This window comes from Saccopteryx bilineata, chromosome 1 (assembly GCF_036850765.1).
Source record: "Saccopteryx bilineata isolate mSacBil1 chromosome 1, mSacBil1_pri_phased_curated, whole genome shotgun sequence".
Taxonomy (NCBI): domain Eukaryota; kingdom Metazoa; phylum Chordata; class Mammalia; order Chiroptera; family Emballonuridae; genus Saccopteryx; species Saccopteryx bilineata.
The window spans coordinates 150,222,379-150,246,988 of record NC_089490.1 but is presented as its reverse complement, the minus strand read 5'-3'; the positions used below and the strand labels follow the sequence as shown (position 1 = coordinate 150,246,988).

The 24,610-nt window shown below is 41.6% G+C and overlaps 1 protein-coding gene across 1 annotated transcript; it reads left to right on the top strand.

Annotated features, from left to right (window-relative positions):
* The first annotated feature begins 8,219 nt into the window (after positions 1–8,219).
* On the top strand, positions 8,220–24,208 carry LOC136334200 (zinc finger protein 709-like). The gene is given in 6 exon segments (XM_066274141.1): positions 8,220–8,376; positions 18,910–19,036; positions 19,237–19,297; positions 20,292–21,757; positions 21,760–21,823; positions 21,825–24,208. Coding segments are annotated over 6 exon segments (1,767 nt in total). The 5' UTR covers positions 8,220–8,373; the 3' UTR covers positions 21,871–24,208.
* Positions 24,209–24,610: the final 402 nt, after the last annotated feature.

Sequence of the window (24,610 nt, the reverse complement as noted above, 5' to 3'; positions counted from 1 at the left end):
CATGCTGTTCTTGACAGCCAGGGACCCTAATCTCATGGGAGAACACTCGGCCCTCATTTGCTAAAGGGTAGAAAGGAGTCCCTATGGTGCAGCAACTATGGAACTTGCTGGAAATCCACCCTCTGGAACTTGCCAGAAGTCCATTCTTGAGAGTGCAGTTCACAACCAAGTGTTTCACCAGAGGCATTTGGTAAGAAAACCAGCTGAGGTGGGTGACAGAGGAAGGTGCTGGCTGCAGGTACTGCTGACTGCCAGCCACTGGAGAAGCCTGCACACTGCAGGCGCTGGGCGAATACCTGTTCTAGAGGGAACCAAGTCTGGGAGCAAAACCCTTGCCTCCCCTGCAATATCTCTCTGACTTCCTCTACTGGAAAAAGTTAACATCACGTCAGCCCGCAAAGGAAAACTATTCGAAGGGCCAAATTCCAGTTTAGCACCTTGGACCGTGAGGCAGTATATTCCGTTTATATGAAACTCTAGAAAAGAAAATAGAATTTATAGTGACAGAAGCAGGTTAGTGGTTGCCTTGGGGAAGCTGTGAAGGTTGACTGAGAAGGAATAAACCTTTTGGAGTGACAGAAATTTCCATATCTTTGTCGCACTGATGGTTACATGCTTGCATATACAATAGTTGTTAAAACTCAAATTATACATTTAAAATGTATACATTTTAGCCTGACCAGGTGGTGGCACAGTGGATAAAGCATCAGGCTGGGATGCAGAGGACCCAGATTCAAAACCCCAAGGTCGCCGGCTTGAGCGTGGGATCATAGACATGACCCCATGGTTGCTGGCTTGAAACCCAAGGTCACTGGCTTGAGCCCAAGGTAGTTGGCCTTGAGCAAGGGGTCACTCGTTCTGCTGTAGGCCCCTGGTCAAGGTACATATGAGAAAGCAATCAATGAACAACAAAGGAGACTAAGGAACCTCAACGAAGAATCAATAAGAATTGATGCTTCTCATCTCTCTCTCTTCCTGTTGGTCTGTCCTGTCTGTTCCTCTCTCTGACTCTCTCTGTCTCTGTCAATAAATAAATAAATAAATAAAATGTGTGCATTTTACTGGATGTAAAGTATACATTAATAAAAGTAATTTCTTTTTCAAGCTACCCATTCAGGGAAAATAATAAAACAGAAATAGACTCTCAGGTACACAGAGCAAACTGATGTTTGCCAGATGGGAGGGGGTTGAGGGGCTGAGTGAAAAAGGTGAAGGGATTAAGAAGGACAAATTGCTAGCCAACAAATAGTCACAGGATGTCAAGTACAGCTTAGGGAATATCGGCAATAATATTTTAATAACTATGTATGATGTCAGGTGGGTACTAAACTTACCAAAGAACCACTTTGTAAGTTATATGAATGTCTAACCACTATACATACACCTGAAACAAATATAAAATAATAACAAGTGTCAACTATAATTGAATAATAAAATAAAGAAATAAATCCCTCAAGGAGCAACAACAACAAAAATAAAATGGCAGGTATAATGGCAACAAGTCAATACTGCTAAATGTGAATGGATTACATAATCCAAACAGGAGAATGTGATTGCCACCCAGATTAATAAACCATGATCTAAATATTTGCAGTGCATAACATGCCATAGATTGAAAGTAAGAGTCAGGAGGTGGCGCAATGCATAGAGTGTTGGCCTGGGACACTGAGGACCCAGGTTTGAACCGCCGATGTCTCCACTTGGGTGTGGGGTCACCAGCTTGAGCATGGGATCATAAACATGACCCCATGGTCGCTGACTTGAGCCCAACCAAAGTCATTGGCTTGAGCAAGGGCTTGGCTCTACTATATCCCCCCAGTCAAGGCACATATGAGAAAGCAATCAATGAACAACTAAGGTTCTGCAAATACGAGTTGATGCTTCTCATCTCTCTCTCTTCTTGTCTGTCTGTCCCTGTCTGTCTCTCTCTCTCGTTCTCCTTTCTCTCACTAAAAAAAAAAAAGAAAAAGAATTTACACTTTTAATGAACAAATGATAAGGAAAGAAAAGGTATTTACAACAGAATCAAAGGGAATAAAATCCTTAGTAATAAATTTAACAGAAGAAATACTAAATAAATACTCTGAAAACTACAAAACATATAGTAAAGAAATTAATAAATAAATAAATGAAGAAACATCTCATTTTATGGGTCAGAAACCTTAACATTGTTGAAATTGTTACCGCTGACAGAGAGCCATTGGCCAAAACAGCTCACGGTCCTTACACAGAACCAAAAGCTGGAAAGATGGATGGATGGGGCCCAAGCACACCAAAGCTAGCAACATAATTGGATAGAAAAAAACCATCCCCTTCCTATCCCTATAAGAATAAACCTCAGGCTTGAGCAGGAAAGGGAGATGATCCTTAAGACAGAAGTCCACCAATTCTCTCAGGTTGTGGCACCTGAGTGAACCTCTTTCCTTTTGCACCAGCACCTGTCTCATGAGCTTGGCTTTCATTGGGGCAGGCAGCCAATCCTGGGTTTTCGGTTACAAAATGGCACTATTTCCCAAATTATCTAGAGATTCAACACAATACTTATCATACCTTCAGTTTACTCCTTCATACAATTTTTCAAGTTGTTTTATAAAATTATATGGACTTGAAAGGGAACCAGAATAACCAAAGCAATCTTGAAAAAGGAAAAACAAATGAAAATACTAACATTTCTTGATTTCAAAATTTTTGTAATATGCAATGGTAATCATGAGAGTGTGGTGCTAACACAAAGACAGACCTGTAGATCTATGGAATAGGTTACAATTTCTTGCCCTCCTCCTTGTGCTCCACCACCCTCTCCATATCTTTGTCTTCCTATATTTAACCCTCTCTCTGAAATTCCTTTCACTTGGCCACTTACTTCACCTCTTGACCCATCAACTCTAACTTGCCCTTTAAAAGTCAAACCAATAAAGCCAGTACTCATTAATTTATTTATTAATTTTTTTAAAGGCCCTGGACAGTTGGCTTAGTAGTAGAGCATCGGCCCAGCATTTGGATGTCCCAAGTTTGATTCCCAGTCAGGGCAAACAAAAGAAGCACCCATCTGCCTCTCCACCCCTCCCCTTCTCATTTCTCTCTCTCTCTCTCTCTCTCTCTTTTCCCCTCCTCTCCTGCAGCCATGGTTCCATTGGAGGGAGTTAGCCTCAGGCATTGAGGGTGGCTCCATGGCCACCACCTCAGGTGCTAAGAAGAGCTTGGTTGCTGAGCAATGAAGCAACGCCCCAGATAAGTGGAGCATTACCCCTGCAGTGGGCTTGCTGGGTGGGTCCCAGTCAGGGCAAATGAGGAGTCTGTCTCTGTCTCTGCTCCTCTCACTAAATATAAATAGATAGATAGATAGATAGATAGATAGAAAGATAAATAAATAAATAAATAAATAAATAAAAATGAGGCCAGCCCCTAAGTCCAGGCTGGAATGCTGGTCACATCCCTGGACCTCTGTACACACTTCACCTGTTGAAGTTTACCTCGGGGTGTTCTCTACAGCTTTCATCACAATCTCAAATGGTGGTAAGTCACTGACCTAGTGTAGAATTGAAATTAACACAATTCTGAATAAGAATAATACTGAAAATTACAAAAATAGGAAGGACTTTCTATGTAACATTGGGGCATAATGGTCCAGGTAATATCATTGCCCTTCCCAGGTAAAGGCAAACAGGTACTGACTTCCTGTGTCCACAGGCATGCTAAAGAAAGCACTACATAAGTCAGTAACAGTAAAATATTTACTTCCAGTTGGTATGAAAGTAATAAAGTGTGAGGATTCGGAACCACTAGATAGCAGGGCATTACTATGTTGTTTATTGCTGTGGGTCCTGGACAGACCTCCAGCCTTGACTATTGGGTTTCCTCAGGCAAAATGAGGGTATTATAGGGACTGGTGCAGGGAGTAATAGGCCTCTTTTCTTATACTCTTCTGTCATAGGTCTTATGGTATAGTGCCTCCTTCTATTAGGGGTTTTGATTTGTTCTTGGTAAAGGTTTGGATGGATCTACTTGCATCTTAATGGTTGGTACAGTATGAATTCTGCCAGTATCAATGGAGGATTTTGCCCATAAGGAAATCAGTAGCTGATCTAATAAGGATAACTGACCAGCTTAAATGTTGTCAGCTTCAGTAGTGTCAAAAACAAGACAAAAAGGAAGAGTGTTGAAGGATCATTCGCATCACTTATTTGAATTCTTCAAATGTCACTGCTACTGTCAAATTCCAAAGTAATTTTACCTTTTTTTTTAATTTTACCTTTTGAGAGCACCTTGACGCCCACTTTTCTGAAACTAGAGCCCTGTTTCAAGGGCTCTTGAAGCTCCACTCTAAGGCTAGAGTCCTCAGAAAAGCCCTAAATAAAAACCCTTCTAATATTTCAAAGATTCAGGTTCTTTTCATTGACAAAAGTCACAAAAAGGGAAATCTATAGATACAGAAACTAAATGAGGGCTGCCGAGGGCTGGGGACTGGAGGAGGCAGACTAGAAGATTGAGAGGGACCGCAAAGGGGAGAGGGATTTCTTTTTGAAGTGATGAAAATGTTCAAAATTAATTGTATGTATCTGCGAATTACTGAGAACCAACAAATTGTATACTTTAATGAAGTACAGCATGTAATATGTGCCTTATATCTCAATAAAGCTGTTGAAACAAATAAATGCATTAAGAGCTTTGCAATACAAGAGTTTTGTGTTTCAGTCTCTTAGACATAATCGAGTTTCCAGGTTAATTAATACATCCATCATCTCATATAGTTATTTTATGTGGGTATGGATTAAGAATACTTAATCCACTGTTGTAGTATACAATATAGTGTACATATATCAAAGTCATTTAATAATCTTTAAATATGGGCAATTTTATTAGTTATATCTATTAAAGAAAAAAATCAAAGGCCTCAAAGGCCTTCACTTGTGCTAAAGCCCAAGATACCAAACATAGATTTTTAAAAATTTTTTTAAATGATTTTATTTATTCATTTTAGAGAGGAGAAAAAGAGAGAAAGAGAAGGGGGAAAGAAGCAGGAAGCATCAACTCCCACATGTGCCTTGACCAGGCAAGGCCAGGGTTTCGAACCGAAAACCTCGGTGTTCCAGGTTGACTCTTTATCCACTGGACCGCCACAGGTCAGGCCAAACGTAGATTTAACATGTGAACTAACCTGCTGTTTCAATCTCTTTCAGAAACATAATCCTAATTAACCAGTCTGAAATTTTCTGGTCAACACTAATGATTTAACCTGTCACATGGGCCCTCTCCATTCATCACCCCTCCACACACTGAGAGAAAAGGAAATTTGCATGAAAAACACTTCTCATTTCCTTCTCCCCAAAATAAGATGTTCTGGCCAAGATCCTTTCTTTTCTTTTGTTAATAGCTTCCTTGCCTTAACCTTCTAACAAAACTTTTTCTTTTGTACAAGCCCTATAGAGCTTTTCTAGTTGTTAGATGAAATGTTGCCTGATTCATAAATTGCTTAATAAAACCAATCAGATCTTCACATTTGCTTGGTTAAATTTTGTTTTTTCACCCACCTAAATAAACCTGGGAGGAAAGAAAGTTTCCAGATGCATCCCAAGTGTACATAATAATTTATTGTTTTTCTTCTATCAGTAAAAATAATAATCGACTTTCTTAGGAATACTATGGTTATTTACATTTCAAAGTACTCTAGGGAAACAGGTAAAAACAGATCTGTGGTAGGCAATTAAACGGACCTGAGCAGAGCAAGGACTATGGGCCAGGTATAGAAGGTCACCAGGGCTGAAAGCCCAGGCACCAATGTTATAGTAATATAATGTTATAGTAATTAAATATGTAGAAATATAAAAAATATGGAAGATATATAAAAGTTATTAAGATATAATATTAAAATTAATTAAGGAAATTAAATAAAGTTATGCTATCTGGATAGGAATTAATATAGTGTGTGCAGATGTGATAAACAGACTCTGACTTTCGAGCAGGGCCCAGTTAGTGTGTGTGAGTTATACATAGGAAAGAAGTGGCTTGATGTCATAACTCTGTAAGTTAATCTAAACAAGAAGCTTCCCTAGAAACATCTTAAAAGTGGATTGATGTGACATTTCAGTAAATTAACAGAAAAAGGTCTCCCTGTGAGGAACTCCCAAAAAGGTGGTTTGAGGTGATAATCCTGTAGATTGACATCTGTTAGAAGGCCCTGGCCAGAAAAGGTACTAAAGCTGAGGGGCCCCCTGCTGAGGTAGTCACCCAGACTGTCTCTATGCTGCTCTGAGCTCTGACCAAAGACAGCCGAGAGAAGCACGCACACAGGGCCCCCTTAAGCTGTACCCAGGCACACCAAAAGGATTTGTGAGTAATAAATTACATGTGTGATTCTTGCAACTAACTTGTGTCGGTTGTGTTTTTTCCCCAGTGGCAGTTAGTGTCAGCACTGATCAGTGGCATCCTCATAACTGCCTCAAGAGTAGTCTCGAAGAGTCTGCCAGCCCTGCTAATCTGATAAGCAGGAGTGTCCCACTGCACAGAAAAGTCGAATCAGGGACGCTTTATTGACATAGAACTTGGGCTCTACTGAGACAACCCAGCAACAGGAAAAAAAAGGAACTCGTCCCCCAGGGTAATCTTTCCTCCCCTTACACATCGCTGGCCATACAGTTGGAACTCTCCCCTGACCTTTCCTCCCCTGACATGTTGCTAGTCAGGCAGTAGACCTCCTTTGAGAAGAAACAAGGGGCCAAAGAGTGGCTTCATGCAACTCCCATACCACCCCTTGCCTTAAGCATTAACGTCTAGGGATAACATCTAGGTCTCAGTTGCCTTTCAGCTCCAGACTCAAGAAAGCAGCAAAACCAGATAAGCAAGACCATGGTTCTGACATCAAGATCAGCTTCATTGACTAATGAACCCCTGAAAGGACACATCTGGAAAGCTGAGGATTATTATATTGGGATCTTCCCCAGAGACCTCCAGATGAGGACCCTAGGGAGCACGCCCATACCTTTCCCCACTCCCTTCCCCCCAGGGGCGTTTCCCTCGCCTCTCTCTTTCTCCAAAGCTCCATCAGCCTTTCTGTAACTGTTTCCTGAGCCTATTTCTTCTACCACTCATTTCTTCTACCTCTGTGACTTTCTAAATAAACTTTCTCTTATAGTTTCAGTGTTGCCCCTGAATTCTTTCCTAGCCAGAACTCAAGTACCAAGGTTGCTGAAGTGAGGTCTAAATCGGTGTAAAACATGCACCTAATTTAATGAACACATCTCACATCCTGTGATTAGACTGAGAAGAGTCTCTGTGTCAGGCTAGGACTTGGAGATTCCAACTTCCCACCAAAGCCAAGTGCTCTAGGATTCTTTCTCTTAAGGATAAAATGAGTAGGGTTGGGGAATGGATGGGTAGAAAGTTCAGGGCTGAGACACAACAAAGATTGAAATGGAGGCAGACTCTATTAAAGATGGTGCAGTCTCACCTCATTGTCTGTGTTTCTAAACAAGAGTCACAGTTTCATAAGTGGACTTCCAGTCTTAGTTTAAGATCTTGACCCCTAGAGCAGTGGTCCCCAACCCCCGGACCGTGGACCGGTACCGGTCCGTGGGCCATTTGGTACTGGTCTGCAGAGAAAGAATAACTTACATTATTTCTGTTTTATTTATATTTAAGTCTGAACGATGTTTTATTTTTAAAAAATGACCAGATTCCCTCTGTTACGTCCATCTAAGACTCTCTCCTGACGCTTGTCTTGTAAGTTCGACAATTATATATACAAATACCACAGTTTTTACGCTGGTCGCGTAATTTTATTTTGTGCATTTATCCATCCCACCCTAAAGGCCGGTCCGTGAAAATATTTTCTGACATTAAACCGGTCCGTGGCCCAAAAAAGGTTGGGGACCACAGCCCTAGAGGGCATAAGACCTTGTTATACTAGTGTGGCCAGGCCTGCTGAGTCACCCCCCTGTTCTGTACTTATTGCTCTATTTGGAAATTCAATCAGAAATTCCCTGTGCACGCTGGTGCCCACGTGTTCACAAAAAGCTGGGCACCAGCAGCTCTAAAGCAGAAAAGTATTCTATTTACAAGCAAATGTACCAGGCCTGGTAAGGTTTGGATGAGCTCAGGCTAGTTTGGATGAACCTAGCTTCCTCCCGCCGGCTGTCACTCAGGTACGAGGGGGCGGGGCCGCTGGAAATGTCCAATCAAGAATGCCTCTGGGAAGGTGGGTGGGGTGAGGCGCCTAAGCGTTCAGTACGTTCATTTAGCTCCAGCGGTGCTGGATTTTTTTAGTCCACGTCTTTAACGGCCCCTTGGTGGCTCTGCCTCAACCTCTGTCCAGCTGTGTCCTCACTGGTCGTGGGAGTCGTCGGAGGGACTCAGGGAGACCCAGGAAACCCAGACATGGTGAGTGTGCGGAGACCGGGTCGAGACCGGGAGGAGGGGCTGGTTGGAACCGTTGTCCGGACGGCCTCCCGCGGTCGCGTGCGGAGTCTGCGGTACGGAGTCCGCGGTACGGAGTCCGCGGACCCGAGTACCCCCGGGGCTGCCGATAGGACCTCAGTCCCCTCTGGATGGCAGCGAGGGGACTGGGCCGGCAGCGGGAACCCCGGGCGTCTTGTCGCGTCACTGAGCGGCGACTTAGATCCCGGCGCCACTCTGGGCAGCTCTGCGCCCCCCCCCCCGCGCCCCCAGATTGTGAGGTAACCGCGTGGAAGGCTATCGGGACAATAGTGTCACGGTCTCCGCGAATACCTACGTGCGTGGAACTCTGGGCATGTCCCCAGGCCCAACTTTCACGGCTGGAGTACTTATTTTCTCCTGAGTTTTCCAAATGTTTGAGAAGTGGGGTCTGACATTCACGACCCTACCTTTCCCCGACCCCCAGCCGGTCTCTTCTGGGGGCTGGCAGTCAATCCCTAAACTGGGAGCCCTTCATTCCCAAACGCCGCTTTCCCCTCTGCGATTCACATCACTGTCAACTATTTGTTCTCCGTGGTGCATTTCAAACAGACTCAATATTTTAACTTAATCATTTTCCCCAGCGGCATGAATGACTCATTTTTAAAGATTATTTTGCCTGTGGATATTTTACATGAGAGGAAACAGAAAATAACTCCCTGGGACTACTTTTCATGAAATCCTTGTGCCTAACAACCCAGGACCTTCCCTGGGCACAGACGTCCTATAGGAAGGCCTTTGGGTGGGGGGTTCCTTTTTGGAAACTTAACTGGGTGTTCTCTCCTGTCAGTACTGCCCCTTCCCTGCGTTTATCAGCTTAAAAAGATTTATTCATTTATTTAAGTTTACGGTTTTTAGTAAGGGTGAAGTGTATTTAATCGGTAGAGCTTTAAAGACAGCTTAAAATGTTCCCAAACAGGCAATAAAGGTGTGACTAGGAGAAAAAAAAAAAGAAAGATTCCTGTATGCCATCCTATTTGTTAAGAATTCTGATTTTCTCCTGCCCAGGCTGTGGTGCAGTGGATAGAGCGCGGACCGGAATGCGGAGGACCCAGGTTCGAAACTCCAAGGTTGCCAGTTTGAGCGCCGGCTCATCTGGTTTGAGCAAGGGGTCACTCAGTCTGATGTAGACCCCAGGTCAGGGCACATATGAGAAAGCAATCAATAAACGACTAAGGGGTCACAAAGAATTGATGCCTTTCATCTCTCTCCCTTCCAGTCTGTCTGTGTCTCTCTCTGTTTCTGTCTCTCTCTCTCTCTCTCTCTCTCTCTCTCTCACACACACACACCACACACGAATTCTGATTTTTGCCTGACCAGGCGGTGGCGAAGTGGATAAAGCGTCGGACTGGGATGCAGAAGGACCGAGGTTCAAGACCCTTAGGTCGCTGGATGAGCAAGGGGTTACTCGGTCTGCTGAAGGCCCGCGGTCAAGGCACATGAGAAAGCAATCAATGAACAACTAAGGTGTCACAAAGAAAAACTGATGATTGTTGCTTCTCATCTCTCTCTGTCCCTGTCTATCTCTCTCTCTGTCTCTGTAAAAAAAAAAAAAAAGAATTCTGATTTTCACTCTATTTCCCTGAGCTGTTGTGGTAAGTTTCTGAGGCTTCTTCCTTACTTCTGGTTATGTTCAAATGGAATTCCAGGGGTCAGACTTGCAGACCAAAGTGTTCAAGTGTGATTAAAACCAGTTTCTTTTTGTGCAAATAATAACTAACTGAATACTACTTTTCTCCTGGTTATTTGTTCTGTTTTTGTGTTAGGGTGGTTGTTGGTGTTTTTTTTTTTGGGGGGGGGTTGACATCTATTTTTCTAAAAGTAATAAATATTTAGGGTTTTCTGGTAGAACTAATAAAAATGTTTTACACTTTTCTCCCCTTCTTTTTACACAAATGTTGGGTTTAAGGAATTTTGCTGGCTTGTACACTTGATTTGTGCTGTCAATGTAAGAAACATTTAAATCCGTAGAGAATTTTTATGTGTTTATTTGAGCTAAACTGATAAATGCCAGGAAGCGAATCTCAACAGATTGAGAAAATGCCCCAGAGAATGGTAGTTTTGCACCTTATTTTATACCTTACAATCAAGGAGGAGGCTTAAGGGGGTTACATGGGTTCTTGGGTGGTAGATTAGAGGGTGGGAGAAAGCAAAGTGGGGGAAAACGCTGGGATTGGATAAAAAGTAAAATGACTGGACACAAATCTCTTTTACATGCATAGGTGGATTTAGGATAATTAATACAATAATTAACATGATAACAGTAACAATTAGGGGTTTTACCAGCTCTGCTCTGGTGCAGTGAGGGGTCTGGAACAAAGGAAATTACTTCAACATTCCAAAGTATGTTGTCATAGTAGCAAAACAACAATGGACAAGCTCAGTTAAGGTAAAGCTTGACCTTTTATCAGGGAAGGTACTAGTCTAGGACAGGACTACCCACCACCACTCGTTTTTTGTTAGAATGTTCATTTCAGACGGTCCATATGGTTACTTTGGATCTCTGAGTTTGTGAGGCTTCCATGCAGGCCCTCCTCTGAGCTTGTCAGGTTTAGTATGTGGCCCCTTTTTTGTCCACAGTGTCATTTAAAGTATCACCTCCAGTGCAGAACAGAAAGGCCTGTTCTGAAACTGGCACCAAGCTAAGGCCCCCTTGAGCCTGCAAAGGGAAGTAATTGAAGGCCCAGCTGTTTCTTCCGGGGAACCATCCCGGTGCAGGAATCCTCCCTGCTCGCACCCAGCGTGGAGGAGCCTGCACCCAGAGAGCAGCCACCCTGGGGAGCAGGGGTGCAGGTGCACAAGGAGGTGGGGGGTGATGATGCCCTTTCTGATGCTGTGGTTGTAGTTTTTTTAGGCTGAGACATTTTAATGTTTTATTATTTTTTATTTATTCATTTTAAAGAGGAGAGAGAAGGGCAGAAGATGCAGGAAGCATCTACTCCCATATGTGCCTTAACCAGGCAAGCCCAGGATTCGCCAGCAACCTCAGTGTCCCAGGTTGACACTTTATCCACTGTGCCACCACAGGTCAGGCCAGGCCAGGCCTAGACATTTTTAGATCTTATGTTTGAGTTTTGCATCCACAGTAGGTGCACTGAGAGTGTAATTTGTGCACGTGAAGTCTATAAAGATCAGGGGTTCTGTCTTGTCTACAAAATATTTCTGAATTTAGGGGTTCATTTGGGTCAGAATCTGAATCAGGCCGAGTTTCCTTGCTATGGGAATAGAAGCCTGGGGGAGGGTGTTGGAGCTCCCAGAGTTCACTCCTGGGTTGCTCAGATGTCCCTCCCTCCTTCCTCAGAGACTGGCCCACTCCAGAGGTTCTGTGTCAGCTGGGAATATTTAGACCTTAAGTCTAGGAGTATGTTAAACATTCTGAATATGGGTTTCCTTTGACCTGTAAGAAAGCAGTGTTTTAATTCCAATTATTTCTGTTTGTTTTCTTGGATTTTTTTTCCATTGAATATTTTAGCCTCTTGATTCTAGTTTTCCTGGGCACTTGGGGTATAACATGTAATTGATTCTTTTTGGATTTCATGCATGGTATAGGAAACTCCCCACCTTGACTTTAACTGGACTTATAGGACTCCACGGCTCAGAAAACTTGAACTGGGAGGTGGGCCCCTTGTGGCAAACCCCTGATAGGCACACACGCACAAGTGCTCTTTCCTGTCCCCTCTTTCTGGAGCGTTCGCTGTGGGGTTACCACCCCTGAGCTTCACTTTTCTACACTGTCAGTCTGCTCTACCATAGAGTTTCCCCTGGAAAGCTAGCGTGGTCCTGTCCCAGCCACCACCTTGTTTAAGCTCTCCACTGTATTGGTCTGAATGGCTTCCATAGAGGCCATTCTGCCTTTGAATCCTGAATGGACTTACTTTAAGAAAGTAAAATGAAATGTAAGTTGATTGAGAGAGATGATATAAAGCAAAACCAAACAGATTTTTTGTTTCATTAGGCAAAAGAATTTCAAGATGTGAGATGGATGTTTTTAAGTTCTTAAGTGCTTTTTCTGTTTTTAGGTCATGATTCTTTGTGCCTGTCCCTAGAATACTTTGACATTTAAAAGGCTATACTGTTTCTAATTTATTTTAATTGATGGGAGGAAAAAAACAATTAAATTTCTATTTTTACTGATATGAGGAAACCATCTCAAAGTTTATGTAATCTGCTAACTCCTAGTCATTTTCAGGACTCAATTGCAATCCCCTAATGCATCATAATATGTTACTCATTTCTGAAAATGTCCCCTGTGTGATACATAGTAGAGGGACAAACACGTAGGCCCTTTGTCCTTTTAGTTAGAGACTTGTAAAATATTTTATGGTGTCTGATTTTATATCTGTTAGCATTTTAAAGGCTTCAATCTTAGAGTGGTTTCCTATGCAGGAAAGTTAAAGCGAATTTTGAAAAGCAAAAGTGAATTACAAATATTAAGTATAGGAAAATATGGTGTGTATAAATTTCCTGCCTTATTTTAAGGAAATAATGCATGACAAGGTTTAAAAATTCATAAGCTAGGAAGCTAACTTCAGAAAACGCCCTGCTCACATACCCTGTCCCGGTCCTGTGCTCGAACTCATCCACCCTCAGATCACCAGCTTTGATCACCTCTTGATCATCCTATTAGTGGGGTTTTGTTTGTATGTTTGTTTGTTTATTTATTTATTTATTTATTTATTCATTTTAGAGAGGAGAGAGAGGGAGAGAGAGAGACAGAGAAAGAGAGGAGAGAGAGACAGAGGGGAGGAGCTGGAAGCATCAACTCCCATATGTGCCTTGACCAGGCAAGCCCAGGGTTTCGAACCGGCGACCTCAGCATTTCCAGGTCGACGCTTTATCCACTGCGCCACCACAGGTCAGGCTGTATGTTTGTTTTTTAATGTTTCTTTATGTAAAAACAGGCCATTGTAAATGCCAGTTTTTTCTTGCCCATGTTTTTTCTTGTAATGAGCAGTCAGGCTCCACGTGTTTGGTGTTTGAACCCACTGAGCCTGTGTTCTGTATACGGAGGACTCTGGGGTGACAGTTGTGGTAACTCCTCCCCCTTTGGGAGCAGGAGTATGGGAATGGAGCTTTTCTTATGGTGGTCTTGGGCTGATGTCTTGGGTGGAAACTATCTGTGTTTAGAGTGAAGATTTGACTGAGTCTGGGGTCCTCCCAAAATTAAAGGGGGAGTTAGGGAAGTGAGGAAAAGTATACCTCTGAATGAGGTGAGCGCATCGGAGAGTGGGCTGGTTCCACTCTCCTAATACCAGAGGGCTCCCTGGGGCCCCTAAGTAACTGTGCTACTGCTGTTTCTGTCTTTGCTGTAACACAGTTCCTGACCCTCTGAGTTAAGAGAAACAACACCCATAATAACCTCACTGTAACACAAAGGGATTAGTTTAAACCACTTTAAGCCTGGGGTACTTATACTCTATTAAATAACCAGTGGTCATGGAGGAGGCTTGTAACCCTGATGGCAGTGATGTGAGGCCCTCTGGAACAGTGAATTTTATGAAATCCAGTGTACACAGGATACCTTCCCTCAGTGTATATCCAGTGACCTAAAATACAAAATGGGAAGAGTGGGAGATGGGGAACAATACAAAATAAGGTACTTAAACTAAGGTTCACAATATGACCTTATTGCAAATTCAAAACATACTGGAAGAATTTAACATAACAGAAAAGAAGGAAGATCTCTGGCTTTTGGTTCTCTGCAGCATAGGTTTGACTTAACATCTCTCATGCACTAATTCATGAAACTTGATGTAATTAATCAAACTAGATGTCTATTTACAGGTATACCTGAGGCTCTGACTAAATTGAAGCAATTTACCTCATCATGTTAGGGGAATTTCTTAATGCAATACAGAGGACAAATATACTGCTCACAAAAATTAGGGGATATTCTATTGCTTCATATTCATTTTGAGATAGGTATACTTTACCTTAACCCACGGAACTTGCACCTTGCCTGAATCCCTCATAGTCATTTCCTCCATTGTCCTAAAATATCCATCGGGAAAGCTCTGAACTCTAAGCCTCTACAACTTTCAACTTGGCTTGAAAAAAGTAAGACCCCCCCACAGACCTTATCCTCTCAACTCGTATTTTTTAATTTAAAGTTTTTTTTCAATTACAGTTTATATTCAGCATTATTCTGAATTAGTTTCAGCTGTGTAGCAAAGCGGTTAGAAATCATATACTTGGTTTCCCAGCTCCCATGCTTCAAGTATCCACCTGGCCTCATACACAGTTGTTGCAATATCATTGATTATATCGCCTATGCTATAATCTATACTGCTCACAAAAATTAGGAGATATGTCAAAATGAATATGAAGCGATAAAAAAAGCATTTGATTTTTTTTTATTAAACTAGAATATCAGAAAAGCAAAAGACAAGTCAAAGAAAGTTGTTCGATTGTGCAAATGAGATGCAAAACCAACTTTTATTTCATTGGTGAAAATGCACTGTACAAAAGGCTGAAAGTACTGGAGTAGCTGCACGTTCCCCGATCCCCTAATTTTTGTGAGCAGTATACATAACTATTCTGTAACTACCAATTTATACTGTTTAATCCTTTCACCTTACTCACTTAGCCCTCCAACCTCCCTTCCCTCTGACAACAGTCTGTCTGTTTCTACGTTGTTTGTTTATTTTGTGATCCAATGAATATTAATTAGTTATATGGCCCATTGTAAATTGAACAGGGCCTTGAATTATTGATAAGCATTATAAGAAACCTATTTAGGAAGAAGTGTTTATCCCCAATGCTTCTCTTTTTAGCAGCCTTATTTGGTCTGTTCTTGAACCTGGGAAGAATGAATGACATCTCACAGTAGATTACCACAACCTTGAGGCTATAGTAGCAGTAGATAACCAGTCCCCAACATTATGGATATTACTGACTTCTTCCACTCAGCAACTGGTAAATATCCTGCTTTCACAGATTTGGCTAAGTCTGGTCTGTTTAGTGCCTATCTCAGCCTCCCAGCTTCAGTTGGCCTTGACCTGGTTATTCTCAGGGAGCTTTGGTAGCCTTGCCATCCCATAGGCTGTGTAAGCAGGATTGAAAACTATATCAGCTTTGCTCCAGGAGCACAGAAATGACATAACTCTAATGGTGTCCTCCTCTGAGGACATTTATTTTACATTCATTCAATACATATAAATATTGAAAAAAGGAACTTGCAAAAAGTAAATGGGCCAGTAACCCACACATAATGTAAGGCCCTAATACCTTGGTGAAGTTCCTGAAAATTATTTTCTGCTACCTAACTGAAAAAAATAGCAACAGTCCCTCAGCACCCACAGCATCAGCTCAATTCTTTTGGGCATGTTGGCAGGCAACATGGTTTTTGGGCACCCCTCCCACAGAAGGCTCCAGACTGTTTAAATTGCCGTACAATAGGTATTCCTATTAGTGCCCTGGAGTCCCCCTTACTATAGAGCAGGGGTCCCCAAACTTTTTACACAGGGGACCAGTTCACTGTCCCTCAGACCTTTGGAGGGCCGGACTATAAAAAAAACTATGAACAAATCTCTATGCATACTGCACATATCTTATTTTAAAGTAAAAAAACAAAACGGGAACAAATACAATATTTAAAATAAAGAACAAATAAATTTAAATCAACAAACTGACCAGTGTTTCAATGGGAACTATGCTCCTCTCACTGACCACCAATGAAAGAGGTGCCCCTTCCGGAAGTGCGCAGGGGCTGGCTAAATGGCCTCGGGGCCGCAGTTTGGGGACTCCTGCTATAGAGGTTTTGTTCACCTCTCAGGCCTCCTGGAGTTACTCAATGATGGCCTTAAGTTGTCCATAGGCTTCTTTTTTTCTTCTTTTTTCTTTATACCAAAGGGTAGAATTGCTGGGTCATGTTGTAACTGTATGTTTAACACCTGGAGGAGTTGCCACAGTTTTTCACAGGCGCTGCACTATTTGACATTCCTGTCAGCAATGTGTGATAGTTATTTCTCCACATCCTCATCAGCACTTGTTGTTTTCTTTTTGATTTTAGCTATCTCAGTGGGTATGAAGTGGTATCTCATTGTGGTTTTGCATTTCCCTAATGGTGTTGAGCTTCTTTTCATATGCTTGTTGGCCATTTGTGTATCTCCTTTGCAGAAATGTCGTCTTCGATCCTTTTCCCTTTTAAAAATTGGCTTGTCTTTTTAAATTGGGTTATTTGTCTTTTTATTACTGAACTGTAAGATTTTATGTCCAGGATACAAGTCTGTTATTAGATATATTCTTTGCAGAGACGTTCAATTCTCTGTTAAGTTGTCCATAGGCTTCTGATATAAAACCTGCGCTAGTCCCCACACTGTCTGCCATTAGAACTGCAATCATCATCGTGCACTGGGATCTCTTGAAAATAGGCACACTCTTAAACACAGCTTGTGACCCTCGCTGAACTGACCATTATGCCTTTAGCCCAGAAAGTAATACCCCACCAAGTAAGGACTCCTACTGATACTTCTATGTGATATAACAGAGCCAAACCTTCAGGATCATGGCCCTTTCTCTGTTTAGTCTATTGAAAGATTCTGTAGTGTTAGAGAAAGCTGCCATTCCCCTAGAGTTTCCTCGGGAATTCTTTGGGAATCACTATTCAGTGAACCCTGGGGAGTGCACAGACTTTCAAGAGAACAGACAGACAGCACACATATAGAAATGATGGCACTCAGGGGAGAGTTGCTGCTCTTCATCTCCTAATGAGGACATTCCTGATAAAGGACCAAGCTTCAGGGTCACACAGCAACCAAACATCAGGCAATCATTTTACTACTGCCCAACAGTTGCCTGCATCAGCATATATTTACAGACTCTAGGACAGTGGTTCTCAACCTTTCTAATGCCGTGACCCCGCAATACAGTTCCTCATGTTGCAGTGACCCCAAACCAAAAAATAATTTTGGTGGCTACTTCATAACTGTAATTTTGCTACAGTTATGATTCGGAATGTAAATACCTGATATACATTATGTATTTTCCAATGGCTTTAGGCGACCCCGCTGGGGTCGCGACCCATAGGTTGAGAACCGTTGCCCTAGGACAACTGTTGATAAGAGTTGCCCCTTTTGGTAAAAGAACTTCAGGAATGCCTTGAATCAGATACCCGAAATATAAATCTAGGTAAAACTTGTCTGTATATTACTAAGTCCACAATATAAGGACTTACCAGGAAACTGCTGATCCATGTTGGAGTTCGAGACTCTACTTGGTAGTAACCATGGAGCTTCTCAGAAGACAGTGTGCTGTGCTCTTCAACAAGGCATTCTGTGGGAGGCTCATAGAGCATCATGCTGACTTATTGAAGTAAGTTCAAAGTAGATGAATGAATGATGTCCTGTTTCAGCATCAGTCAGTCATGGGGGTTAAATTGTAATGAGTCTGTCTTTATTTTTTTTTCCAATGTACTTTTTTAAAGAGCAATTTTAGATTTACAGAAAAGGTGATCATAGAGTTCTGTGATAAATATTAGGCAATACTTTCTGACAAGAATATTTTCATTCTGCTAGCTTCATTGACTACTAAAAGCCTGGAGGACTTTAGGGGTCATATAGCCAACTGGACCTTAAAACTTTGATTTCTACAACTTTTCTGGACTCTCATGAGTGATGATGGGAAAGAAAAAGCTTGTTTAGTTCATCACTCTGGTTTTTTGTTGTTGTTGTTTCCGAAGTTAGAAGTGGGGAGGTAGTAAGACTGACTCCCGAAGTGGGGAGGTAGTCAGACTGACTCCCGCATGCGCCCTACTGAGATCTACCCGGCATGACCACTAGGGGGCGATGCTCTGCCACTTTGGGGCATTGCTCTGTTGTGGCCGAAGCCATTCTAGCGCTTTAGGTGGAGGTCATAGAGCTTTCCTCAGCCCTGGGCCAACTTTGCTCCAATGGAGCCTTGGCTGCAGGAGGGGAAGAGAGAGACAGAGGAAGGAGAGGGGAAAGGGTGGAGAAGTAGATGGGCATTTCTCCTGTGTGCCCTGGCCTGGAATCGAACCTAGGCTCCACACGCTGGGCCAACACTCTACCATTGAGCCAACCAGCCAGGGTTTCGTCACTCTGTTTTTACTGATTAAATACATTTAGATTTGACTCTGCTCAATGGAGGGATGTATGTGGTGAGTAGTAAGGAAGGAGATGAAAGGAGTTTTCTCACAAGGTATTGAAGGTCTTAAAATGGTAACATTTGTTTAATTTTTATAGCACTCTGGTATTTCCGAAATGCTGTAGGCTGTGCCATTAGAGAGAAATAACATATAATGTGATCACAGTAAAAGTACACAAATAATTTCAATATGTTCATGATGCTGTTAATTTATGAGGAAGTAAGGGAGGGCAATGTGGAAGTTTATGATGATCAGTTTTAGAATAAATATTTGGAGATGACAGAATCATATGTGACTTTCATATAAATAGAGTCTGGGTGTCCAGTGCTGTCTCTCTCACTCATTCTACTCAGTACATTCTTGGGATGTTTTAGGACTCGGTGGCCATTGAGGATGTGGTTGTGACTTTTACCCTGGAAGAGTGGGCTTTACTCGATCCTTCACAGAAGAAACTCTACAGAGATGTGATGCGAAAAACTTTCAAGAACTTGGCCTCAGTGGGTAAGGATGACCAGTTACCTTTACTTCATCAATTGGAAAACAAGTGTTTCTTGCTCATTGATGTTTTTTCCCAAGAGTTGGGTTGCAGAAAGGTGGGACAGTGGTAAATAAACCAGGCTTGGTCACAGTTAAAAATGAACCTAGAATCAATATTTCTCTCTAATTTTAATATTTTGAATTTTGGGGGGGTTGCATTTTAGGGAAAAAATGGAATGATCACGACATTGAAGAACTGTATAAAAATCAGGCGAGAACTCTAAGGTGAGTCACATTCACGGTAGAAAATAGTGACTGATTTGAAAATCCAATTATGTTAAAAAAAAATTTTCAAAAGAAAACAATCCCTGCTTCAAATTTAGTTATTAGAACATTTCCACCAAAACTAGTTTTTTATATATGACATAGTTCATCAGTACTTGCTAGATTGCTTACTTCTAAAGAGTATTATTTTATAAATGATTGATTACAGGGAGTCCTTGGGTTACGACAGTTCTTTTCCTACAACAGTGACATAACCTGAACTTTGGTGTAAGTCAAAACACAACCTAGCCTAACACAAATTGAACACTTGCACTTTTAACCGTCCAAAATGGCATAGGTAAGCTGACTGGGGTGCCAGCTTCCTCACTGGTACTGATGCCACGTTACTGTATGTCCTTCCACTGTGTGCAACCAAACTACACAGTTCACCTACATAGTCCATAAGTTTGCTGCTAACGGCATAAGCTGAAACACTCACGTCTCGATTATTTTAAGTTTTTATGGGAGTGAGTGTCATAAACTCAAAACGTCGTATGACAAGACTGTCATAACCTGAGGACACCCTATATTACTGTTTTAATCATTGGAAGGGTAAAGTACTCCTGCAAAACATTTTTTTTCTTTAGAGAGTTGAGAAGGATCGACTAGTAGTTGCAGCACATTAGTTATTCATTTATTGCTTCCTCATACATGCCTTGACCAGGGGGCTACAACAGAGCGACCTTGGGCTTCAAGCCAGTGACCTTTGGGCTCAAGCCAGCAACCCTGCACTCAAGCTGAATGAGCCTGTGCTCAAGCCAGGGACGTCAAGGTTTCGAACCTGGGTCCTCCCTGTCCCAGTCCAACTGTGCCACCTCCTGGTCAGGCTTGCAGAACATTTCTTATATTCAACTTCAAACAATTCAGACAAAGCAGAATACCTACACCTTTGATAATCATAACTATAAAATTGTTAATAAAGATCTCATTAATACTGAATTCTCATTTTTTGCAGAAGTCATATGGTGGAGAGACTTTGTGAAAGTAAAGAGGGTAGTCAATGTGGAGAAAACCTCAGTCTTACCCCAAATAGGAATCTGAGTAAGAAAACTACTGGAGTAGAACCACATGAGTGCAGTGTGTGTGGAAAAGTCTTCACATATCATTCATTACTTAAAATGCACATCAGATGTCACACTGGACACAAATGTTACAACTATCAAAAACACGGGGAGAAGCCATATAAATGTAAGGTATGTGGGAGAGCCTTCAGTTATCGCCAGTGGTCGGAAAAACATGAGAGAAGTCACTATGTAGACAACTACAAATGTCAGGAATGTGGAAAAACGTTCCGGGTCCGTACATCCCTTGAGTCACATAGACGGATTCACACGGGAGAGAAACCCTACAAATGTCGGGAATGTGGGCAAACCTTCATGTGGCACACAGGAATCCGAAGACACATGATAATACACACCAGCGACTCTCCTTATAAATGTAAGGTGTGTGCGAGAGACTTCAGTTGTTCCACTTCGTTGAGGAATCATGAAAGAGTTCACACAGGAAAGAGATCCCGGCTTTGTAACCAGTGTGGAAAAGTCTGCAGATCTCACAGTGCCTTGAAAATACATGAAAGGACTCACACAGGCGAGAAACCCTATGAGTGTAAGCAGTGTGATAAAGCCTTCAATTCTCCTAGTTCTTTCAGAAAACATGGAAGAGTTCACACTGGAGAGAAGCCTTATGAATGTAAGGCGTGTGGGAAGGCCTTCAGTGGCCTCTCCAGCTTTCGGGTACACATGATCATTCACACTGGAGAAGGGCCTTATAAATGTAAGGACTGTGACAAAGCATTTATTTCGCCCAGTTCATTTCGTCTGCATCAAAGGACTCACACTGGAGAGAAGCCCTATGAGTGTAAACAATGTGGGAAAGCCTTCAGTTATTACTCTTCCTTTCGGTTACATGAAAGAAATCACACCGGAGAGAAACCCTATGAGTGCAAGGACTGTGGGAAAAGCTTTCTTCGTCAATATAACTTAAAACTACACATGAGACAGCAGAGTGGAGAGAAACCCTATCACTGTAAACAGTGTGGTAAAGCCTTTAGGTATTACTTTCCCTTCCAAAAACACGAAAGAAGTCATTCTGTAGAGAAAACGTACGAATGTAAGCTATGCGGTGAAACCTACAGGGATTACAGTTCCTTACAAATACACAAGAGAACTCACACTGGAGAGAAACCTTATAAATGTAAACTATGTAGTAAAGCCTTTAGATACTTACTTTGGTTCCAGAAACATGAAAGCAGTCACACTGAAGGGAAACCTAATGAATGCAAGGAATGTGGGAAAGCCTTCTCTGCTCACCACACCTTAAAAGTACACATGAGACTGCACACCGGAGAGAAGCCCTATGAGTGTCACCAGTGTGGGAAAGCCCTGAGGTACTCCTCTTCCCTTAAAGTTCATACAAGGAGTCATGAGAGAGATCCTATGAGTGTAAGCAGCGTGGTAGAGCCTACAGATACTACAGTTCCTTAGAACACACGGAAGAACTCAAGAGAGAAGCCCTATGAATGGAAGAAAGTTTGAAAAGCTTCACGTGTTACTGAAGTTTTTCATGACGTGAAAGCAATCACAGGAGAGAGACCCTGTGAATGTGAACTGTGGCTTAGCATTCACTTCTCGTGGAGGTTTTTAAATGTATGAACTCACACTGAAGAGAAAGCCTGTGAATTTAAATGTGGTAAAGCCTTTGTCACACAGCCATTCAAAGATATGTGTGAGTGCACACTTGAGAGATATAAATGTGAAGAATATGGAAAGACTTTAGCCATCCCAGTTCCTTATAAAGTCATGAAAGAGCTCACTGGGTAAAATATATTGAAGATAAACTGTAGGAAAGGTTTTCAATCCTTAACATCTGACAACTTTCACTAAGTAGAAATCAATATAAGTGACATGAGAAAGCTTAAAGGAGATTAATCCAAGTATAATGTTCTGGACCACAACACTGGAGTTATTAGTCAAGTTGTAAATATATTGCATTTATCAAGCCACTCTTTTAATGTGAATCACTGAAATATGGGTCTCTATTTCAGAAATGGACACTAAGGTGACAATTGTATGTCATCTTCAGCAATAGTACATAATATTAATAAGTTCTTTTCTGAAATCAATATTTTCTTTTAGTTTTTTTTTAAGTTGTATTTATTGATTTTTAGAGTGAGGAGAAGATAGAAACATCGATTTGTTCTATTTATTTATGCATTTATTGGTTGATTCTTGTATGTGCCCTGACCAAGGGTTGAACCCACAACCTTGGTATATGAGGATAATGCTCTAACCAACTGAGCTACCCAGCCAGGGCTATTTTCTTTTCATTTTGAAGCCCATTGGATTGATGGGTGAGTTGAAGTGTATTTCTAATATGCAGTTAGGTTTAATTTTTTATAATTTGTGCTAAGAAGCCATTGAAATTTGACAGTATTTGTTGGGATTTTCCTACTGCCCTTGTGGCAGTTCCTATAAATCCCTACCTAGTTCATTGCCTGATTGTGGCCCAGTGGGTAGCTGAGGTCCCAGGTTTGAAACCCTAAGGTCGCCAGCTTGAACGTGAGATTATCAACATGATTCCAAGGTCACTGGCTCAGCTTGAGCCCCAGGTCAAGGCACATGTGAGAAGCAGTCAGTGAACAACTAAAGTGACGCAACTACAAGTCAATGCTTCTCATGTCTCCCTTCCTGTCTCAAAAAAAAAAAATCTCTAGTCAATTTATATATTTATATATATATCTATATACATATATACACACACTACCTTAGTGACAAAGTTGCTTCTTTGCATGAAAAGTATAAGAGCCTTTCTTCATTTTCCATACCTATAAACAATTGGGATAGTTTTTGTGTATGGCAAAGTTTATGAAAATATAGTTTCATGTGAATTATTATTTTCCTATTTGGACTTTTAACTTTTTGTTCTTTTTTCTGACTATTTGTTGAATAGACCTTGATTTAAGAAGAGAGACCTGTGATAGGACAAAAATTTAGAGGTGTTCCCCTGTGGCCATTATTATTAACTCGGTTTCCCAGGATCCATCCCTTTATGTTTCCATCTCAGAATTCACTAGTAGCTTTACCTCCATGAGATTTTAGAGGGAGCAGCAAAGAAGGTATTAGATTTTGTAGCCATCATTCAGGAAGAGAGAAATATAGGAATTTCAAAGATTCTATCTTTTATCCTATTTAGATTTTTTTCACTTCCAATCCAGAGTATCCTCAAAACCATCAACAACTCTTTCATATTCATTTTCTAAAAGATGCAGATTTCCACTGACATATTTATTTTATTTCATTGACTTTGGGTTAGAGGGAGAGAAACATCAATTTGTGCCACTCATTCATGCATTCATTCATTGGTTGATTCTTGTATGTGCCCTGACTGGAGATTGAACTAAGTACCCCTGGAATGACACTAACCACCTGAGCTGCCTGCCCAGGGCTTCCACTATTATTTTTAGAAGATCCACATCAAAGATTCATCAGTGTGGCTTTTTCTATCAGGCCTCTTGTCCACCAGGAAACTGATTCAGAGTTCTGTCCTTGGGAATATTGTCAGATTCCCCTCTTCTCTGGATTGTATCCATATAAGATCTAATTTGTATAGGAAACACCTTATGCTGTCAGCAGTGCTAATAAGTATGTGTTCCTGATTCACCATGGTATCTGCAGTTGTACCATCACAAAGAAGGACACGGGAGTGTGTTTCTCCTCTGCACTGTACACTGGCTGCCTTGGCCTGGTCCTTTTCTGTGAGGATAAGCACGTTTTTCCTATATGGAAGACTGGAGGTTTCCTGTTACTTGTAGCTGAATGTATTCTTTCAAAGTTTTTAAGTACGTTGTTAATGTGATTAAAAGTATGTATAGTTTTTTTGCTTGTCGTTCTATTCCAGAAATAATCTATTACTGTTTCTAAGTCATCAAATGCTAACAAATATGACAGACATGAACCACTTAACGATGGAGATACACTGTGAGAAATGTGATTTTGTCATTGTGCCTACTGCATACCTATACTATATGATAGTCTATTGCTCCCAGGCTACAAAAGCATGTGGTTTGTTACTGTATTTAGAGTATTGAAGGGATGTCAAGGACTAGGGCATGACTGTACACACTGTAGACTTTGTAACACTACACTTAGGCCAATAAATTTATTAAAAATATTTTCTTGCCTGACCAAGTGGTGGCGCAGTGGATAGAGCATCAGACTGGGATGTAGAGCACCCAGGTACGAGACCCCGAGGTTGCCAGCTTGAGCGCGGGGTCAC